At 36.9% G+C, this 8,251-nt stretch overlaps 1 protein-coding gene across 1 annotated transcript in view; it reads left to right on the forward strand.

Annotated features, from left to right (window-relative positions):
* Positions 1–5,061, forward strand: part of OTOL1 (otolin 1) — a 37,042-nt gene extending 31,981 nt beyond the window's left edge. The window contains exons 4-5 of the mRNA XM_018553959.1: positions 1,169–1,240; positions 4,154–5,061. Coding sequence (XP_018409461.1) covers positions 1,169–1,240; positions 4,154–5,061 — 980 coding nt within the window. The remainder of the gene's footprint in view (positions 1–1,168; positions 1,241–4,153) is intronic.
* Positions 5,062–8,251: the final 3,190 nt, after the last annotated feature.

Consider the following 8,251-nt stretch of genomic DNA (forward strand, 5'->3'; position numbering starts at 1 on the left):
ATATATGTCTGTAGTCACTTCACTTGTTATTGCCTACCTTTCGAACATTAATTTGATCACTTTTCCAGTCTATCAACAATTCAACTATATTTTTAAAGTGGGCAAGAAGACTAAGGTGATGTGGTATATGCCTACTGGTACATGAGGAAGAATAGGTTATGAATGAGCGAGAACAAAAATGGGTTTTATATATTGTGGGATTTCTATAATGAAGATAGATGAAGAACTTGAACACAAGGCAACAAGTGATAAGCAGTGACTGGTGGTCAGCTAGATCTAAACTACATGCTGTAATTTCCCAGGGCTGTATTTAGACATCAAGCTGTCATAAGCACAACTAAACAATGGCATCTTTTTGTATAAGCGCTGTCCCTTGTATCATGTGATTATTTTAATAAGAAGTACTGCTAGAATGCGCTATTGTAGGCATCGTGTGTCCTTTTATTTTTATATAGGACAACTTTTAGCTGTACACATCAGCAAATAAGTGAAAAAATAAATGATTCCATGTCATCGGAACTGTAAAGAGACTTCTGACTTCTCTTAGCACACCCCACAAATATTTAGAGAAGGCAAACAAAAAAGGAAAATGTTATCAAAGTTTGTAAATGTTAAAGCTTGGTGCTTTCCTAGACACTGATCCATAATTGCCATTAAATGAAATACAGTCATATTAGTACCAAATATAATAGAAGTATGCTAAATACTTGTCTATGCCCAAAATAACCCACTCAAAATAAGTCTAATTTCTGGATGGTGTATATCTTATATATACTATTTAAAAAGGGTTCTCTATTTCGTTTCTATTGGGAAAATGTGTCCAAGTAAGTCTAAAGGAAAATGCAATTCATTGTGCTGAGTTTTTGCTGTGTGAGCCATTCCCCTCAAGACATATGTAACCATATATATCTCCAATATTATTCTATAGGGATCAATGAGACTTATGAACCTCTCATTTCACTGTGAAAGCAAGGGGCTGCACTGAAGAAGAATTACATTCTGTTAATGTCACCTTGCTGTCCTTTTCTTATTTTCTTGCTTTGGTAATGATTTCTTTAATGTAACTACACTTTTAGGAGTGCTATAATTACATTTTCACCCGCCTGCAGTCCTTTTGGGACTTGAGGTCCTTACTGTGGATAATGTTAATGCAGATGTTTATATGTAGGTGAGAAAGGTGAGCACGGTGACCAAGGAGCAAATGGGATTCCCGGATTCCCAGGAAAGCCAGGAGAAGCCGGTAATGATAATGAATGTTGTACAATTATGTTTGTCTGTCTCCCATTCTGGCTCTTTTGTAATGTAACTCTGCTCCGGTGACTTCTGTTCAAATTGATTCTGCTGAAGGAGAAGCAATGCCTCCAGAGATCGGTCGGGTACATACATACTGCAGGTAGCAGACAGGCATACATTGGAAGTCATCTGTGTGACTGGAGAGCAAACATGTGGTTCTGATTAGGAAACACTGTTTAAATAATTGATTTAACCTGTTTGATGCCAGGGGAAGGCCTTTAACAGATTGTTACACTTGTTCCCTCTGGCAAAGAATGCAGTATGTGTTCTCGATAACTGTATAGCAATTATAGGAACACAGATGCTGCTAGAGTCTGCTGCTAGATTTTGTGCAGTTTAAATACATTTTAATTACTGTAGTCTTACAGAATATGTCCACTCATCACTGGAGGAACAGGCCTCGCTTAATAATGTGTGCGCTCCACTAAGTAAGCGTAACATGCTAATTTGGGAAAGTTATGGTGAATTGATGATATTATTTGATAAATAAATTTGTTGGAAAGAATACATCTCATAACTTATATACAATGGTATGTTATGTTTTACTTTGAGTTTCAATTGCAAAAGCTAAAGAGATGTTGCAATACAGATCTATCAGAGCTTAATATGGCATACATACGGATTTGGTATACTACTAAAGATTTATTTTTAATTGATTGAGCCAAGAATTTTAATTGAGCATTTTTAGGAAAGGAAATAAAGCTACCATACACCTGTATTATGCTTAGATCTAATTGTGTTATTCCAGTCAAAATTGGATGAGAATCAATCACACAGATTATTCTAGTTCTTTGTTCTTGTTTGATCATGTTTTTGCAATCAGCTAGATGCTGGCCAAATTATCATTTTCAGCTGTGCCTGATCTTGCTTTGATTATCTGGGTTGGGCTCAAGGATCAATCACAGATTTTTAAAGACAAATTGAGCACTTAACATTTCCTAGATGGGATTGGTATAGCTAAAATTATAGAAAGTCAAATGGCCACATATGTAGAGGTGTGGCCAGTTTTAGAGAGGCATACTGATGATAGGTCATTTCTCACGGGCTGTATGGGTTAATGGCACACTGATGTTCTTTGTGCTTTTTATTTAACACGTACAAAAATGTTTCTAATTATTCATTTATTTACAACATCACTATTCATCATTGCTAGTGATTACACTGTTCTGTGTCACCTGACAGAACCTTTTTTTTTACCTATAACACAATGGTTTATTGCTAACATTTTACATATGGTCCGAACCCAGTTTTCAGATTCATTTTCCTATTACATGCATCTAGACTGTGCTAAATAATTTATATTAAAGGTATTTTGTTTTAGTGTGAATTATTTATGAATGAATATAAACTTTTAAAATGGTTAGATTGGAGAGAGTGCTCATAGTGGAGCTAAAAATATATTAACGAAGGTCTTTACACATGGGTACATTTACATTAAATGCAAAGTAAGTTCAGCTTAAATATATCTGAGAACAGATAATTGGACATGCATGCAATATTAGGGAAGCATTTATTCAAGCCTATTTAACAAGACAGTACACACTAACTGCACTGTCCACAACTGTCCACTGTCCCTTATTTAGGATAATATGCTTGTCATGTACTGTAAAAAAATAATAATTATCATATTTACAAAAATATGTGTACCAAATATATTGTATAGATGTACCAAATTGCAAGAAAAGTATGTACATCATATATAGTACATTTGCATTGACCATTTTATACAACATATAAGCCATAAATGTATCTTTCAGTCATCAGAATTAGTGTTTGATCTGCTTCTACATAGTGCATGACTCATTCTTCACTCATCAGCAATGCACTACTTTCTCTCTTCTAAGCAGTGTTCTATTTATCTGCTGCTTATTAGTAGTCATTTGTATACCCTTTGGTGCTAAAAAAATGTGCTACTTACCCTTTGCTTCTAGCACACTAATTACCCTCCTCTACAGAAATACTTTCTAAAATTGTTTGTGAACTATACTGAGATTGCATTGAGACAGATTAATGAATGTGAAATGTTTTTATGAGAATGAACAAATAAATGAAAAATTACACCCGGTAATAAATACATTGACAATAGCAATCATCAGGATGTGGGGAAAAGCAGCAAGACAATCCTAGGAGTATCAATCAAAACTAAGCAAAGTAACCACCAAGTAGGTAGATAGGATATGCTGGATATAAAGCAATCACAGAATGGCTAAAACAGTAGTCTAATAAAGCAAAATAGGTTTCCGAGGGCTACCTGGCTGTATCCCAATGGAAACGCGCGACAAAAACGCCCCAAAGAAGCTCCTCTATTTCTTTGGGTGTAGGACGTTTTGTAGTGCGTTCATACGGCCTGTAATACGCCCAGGTGTGAACCATACCCATAGGAAATAATGGGATTCCGGTGTTTGAGCGTTTTGCAGAGCGTTCGAACGCGCTACAAAACGCCCAGGTGTGAACTGGGCCTTACCTCCACATCTAAGAGTTGTGCTACTTCTAAGCTATAAACTTCTTACCATCTACTTGTAAGTTGTGCACTACTTACCATCTACGTGTAAGCTGTGCGCTACTTACCATCTACTTAAACTGTGTACTACTCACTCTCTACTTTTAAGATGCACACTACTTACCCTCTTCTTGTAAGTGTACTTCTTACCCCCTGCTTTTATGCAATGTACACCTTAGTCCATTGTTTTCTCTTTGGTTTTGGATGTTTATAGGCAAGGATATTTTGCATATGGTAAATAATATATAATGACAATAGAATGTAAAATTTAATAGAAAAACTAATTTTGATTATATTAAATAAAATATAACAATTTATCACATAACATCTGATGTTGAATGTGTGTTTTCATTCTTGCAGGTGAAATGGGGCCAAAAGGAGAAAAAGGAAATGTTGGACTTGCTGGCATTAAAGGACAAAAAGGAAATAAAGGAGATATATGTGAAAATGGCACAAAGGGAGACAGAGGGGAAAAGGGGGACCAAGGTTTGATAGGGGTGGATGGTGAGAAAGGGGACAAGGGTGAAAAAGGTGATTTAGGAGACAAAGGAAACATTGGAGACATGGGAGAAAAGGGGGAAATTGGAGAAATTGGAGAGAAAGGAGGGAAAGGGGACAAAGGTATTAAAGGAGATGCTGGATTGAATGGTATGTCAGGTTTAGAAGGAGGGCGAGGAGAGAAAGGAGAACCTGGACTGAAAGGGGACAAAGGTGAGATGGGGGCTCCAGGTTTAATAGGTCCTATAGGTCCAAAAGGCAATTTTGGCATAAAAGGAGTTCGTGGAGCTGCTGGAAAAAAAGGTTCTAGAGGATTAAAAGGCTCCAAAGGTGATAATCCCAAACCCATAAAATCTGCCTTTACTGTGGGCCTGTCAAAGCCTTTTCCCGCTCCCAATGCACCTGTCAAATTTGACCGAATAATATACAATGAGCAAGACGAATATAATCCTACAACAGGAAAGTTTAACTGCACTATTTCAGGAACCTACGTGTTTGCATTTCATGTGACAGTCAGAGGGCGCCCAGCTCGGATAAGTATTGTTGCCCAAAATAAAAAGATATTCAAATGTCGTGAAACACTATATGGACAAGAGATTGACCAGGCCTCAGCCATGTTAGTTTTGAAACTGAATGCTGGAGATCAGGTGTGGATAGAGGTTGCTAGAGACTGGAATGGCCTTTATGTTAGCAATGATGATGACAGCATATTTACAGGTTTCCTTTTATACCCAGATGACAATGTAGAGAATCAGCTAACTCAAGCCTAAAAAGTAAAACATTTGTTTGGTACTAAACTTTTAGTAAAACTATCAGAATATGGTAAATATTTTTAATTATTAAAATGACAACTTATTAAATTTCTATGCTTATTGAAAAGATCCTTGTAAACATCCAAATTTATATTATATAAATGTAATTGCTGTGTTATTTCCAATCAACGATGTCAGCAGATAATATAATAAATTAATGGATGTGAATACAGTTGCAGTAATTTCTCAGTCCTTCGTGAAACAAAAAAAATATCTTTAACAATTTTGGAAAAACAGCTGAGAATTCTTATTTACTAAGGAAATTAATTTATGATTATAATATCCATCAGTGAAATATATTATTGGAAAATGCGTCTGTACGTACCATTCTTGGGGAGTTACTTAGGGGTATTGAGCTTGCCATTATAATAATGAATGAAGCATGCATGATATCAGTAAATATGGAGAGAGATATATCTGTTTAATTAATACTATGTCAGACCTGTTTCAAGCTTTAGGTGAAAGAGGAATTCTAAAATTTTATTCTGCCTAGACAACTAGAAAGGATGGTGGTGGAACACACAGTGAAATCAAAACAGTATAATCACTAAGTAAGGATACATTGGTGTCTGCCAAAATGAACTAAGAAACCTTCAATAATATAATTTGAAGTACAGTGCTTCCTTAAAACAGAAGGTATATGCTTTTTATGACTTGCATATACATATCTAGAGCTTAAGAACTGTAGCACCAATACAACCCAAAACCTGGAGCCATTTCTCCAACTTACAGTTTTTATTCTTCTTATCCCTCATCTGAGCAACACCATGGTCTCTATTAAGTAAGGCTTGGGGGGAATCTGGACATGATAACTAGTCAGGTTATAGTGATGTAGACCAAAAAACCCAAAAGATTCTTCACCAAAACATTGTAAAATAAGCATGCCATTTCCATTGGAAAATCAAAAAACAGCCAGTTTACTGTTGGAAATACAACAGCTTATTGTAACGCTGTAGGCAGAATTAAATAGTTCTAAGGGTAGTGATCTTTAGGATCTCAACTACGGAGTGGTAACTCAAAGGTACGTGTAACTCAGAGTTGCTTGCAGGGGAATCACGTAATCACTGACAGAGCCCACCTGGGCTGGAATGAAGTAGACCACAGAATATGAACACATACCACAGATTGGTTTTGGACAATATATATTACTTCATATATATATATATATATATATATGCACCAAACAGTGTTGTTAGTATTCAATATAGATGCAATCCATTAACATGATTTTCTGTACAAATGCATACGATAGCAGGGATCAGTCACATCAGTCTCCAAATGCAGCACAGGGAGAAATCACTGTATTATAGGTAGACATGTGCACTGCCAAAAAATGCGTTTAGTTTTGTTTCGTTTTAAATTCGGATTTGTGTTATTTCGTTTTTCGGGATTCGGGTGTGAAAGTCAATTCGGATTCGGAATTCGGATTCGGACGAAATTCGGTAGCCGTAGTTCGTTCGAACGTTCGTTTCGTTTTCGTTTCTTATTCATTTTGTTCATTCGTTCGTTTGCAGCAAAGTGACTTTTGAGGGGAGAAATGTTTTTCTTCAACGAACGAAACGAATAAGAAACGAAAACGAAATGAACGTTCGAACGAACTACCGCTACCGGATTCGTTTGCATTAGTTATATCTGTAATTCAGAATTCGGATACATCCGAATGTCCGAATTTCCGAAAATTCGTCTGAATTTCGATTCGGAACGAAACGAATCGCACATGTCTAATTATAGGGTCCTGTATTGAGTCACACAGGTGCAAGGTAACAATCCTATGCTTTATATAGTACAATCCAGGATAACATGCGTCTCCCCATTACTTCATGCAGACGCATGTAACAGATTTATATTTATCCACTGCGTAGAAGTCAGCAATAACCAGTAGATACTTGCGGTTAGCTGGTCTGCACATTTGAGTGTCCCAGTCCTGTTGGATAGAGCTTGTCCAGTAATGGATGTGGCTGGAAGCAAGGAGAGGTCTGCAACTTCAACAGAGGTGACTGCAATGTGGATAATCAGTCTGGCTCCAGTAACTGCAGCAGAGTGGTTTACAGGGAATCGGATTGCAGATCAATCCTGTGAAGATGATGACAAGCAGCCCTGAGGTGAGTATATTTAGTCTATGTCGGGAGAGAGGGAAATGCTCAGCATCTCCTCTCAAATTGACGAGACACTAAACATTTGAATTTACGCAGCTTTAAGCTGCAGCTTGACTGGAGAGGAGGCCGAGTGGCGTGAAGCGCTGCCACTGTGGCCACGACACTTATGCTAATGTAATATTTTCTTTTAAGCACTAGATGGCGCTGTAGTGCATAGACTAGTGCAAGTCTAGTCTATGCTAGTTTTCTATATGCATGCTTTTATCTGTGATATAAATGTATCCTGCATAATGCTGTATTCAGATGTAATATCCCCAAAAGCAAGTAAATCTTAGTTCAGCATTCTTCAAGATCCCAATGCTTCATCTAAACACATAACCTGTCGTGAGACAATTATGGGAGCTGCTGTTGTTAAACTCTACTTTTCAGGATGCAAGTTCCCTGGCTGTGGTGCTGATGGTAACAGTTCAACACTCTCATATAACTCCCAGAGATAAGGAATACTTCAATTTGTCTGCTACTCATTTACAGTATATGTTAAAACCAGATATATTGAAATATGTATGTGTGAACCTTAAATGATGATTGATTTTCTATATTTTAATCTATCCAAGTTTAGAGATCCAGTTTTGACTGGTGCTGCTGATTTTTAGTTTACAATTGGTAATCGATCAGTAACCCTGACAGGCAGACCTAAGTATAGTTGAAACAGTTGTTGGGAATGCTCAAAGAAGACTATGATGCCCAAAATGGGATAGAAGGAGAACACATGACTCAGCTACTAAGAGTATGGCACTCCCTTATCCTAATCAGAAAGACTTTTAAGGTAAACATCACATAGGCTATTTTAAAGTAAAAGCATGGATAAAAGGATGAGGGATGATCCTTCAAGACACTTTCACACACTCACTTACACACACACACACTCATTCACACTACAGATTCACAGACACACACACACACACACGCACAGCATCACACAGACACGCCCACACTCACATTGAATAGAAACACCTGTTAGGACTATTTTTACTTACTAACTAAAGACACGT

Source organism: Nanorana parkeri, unplaced genomic scaffold (assembly GCF_000935625.1).
Source record: "Nanorana parkeri isolate BGI_ZX_2015 unplaced genomic scaffold, ASM93562v1 scaffold136, whole genome shotgun sequence".
NCBI lineage: Eukaryota > Metazoa > Chordata > Amphibia > Anura > Dicroglossidae > Nanorana > Nanorana parkeri.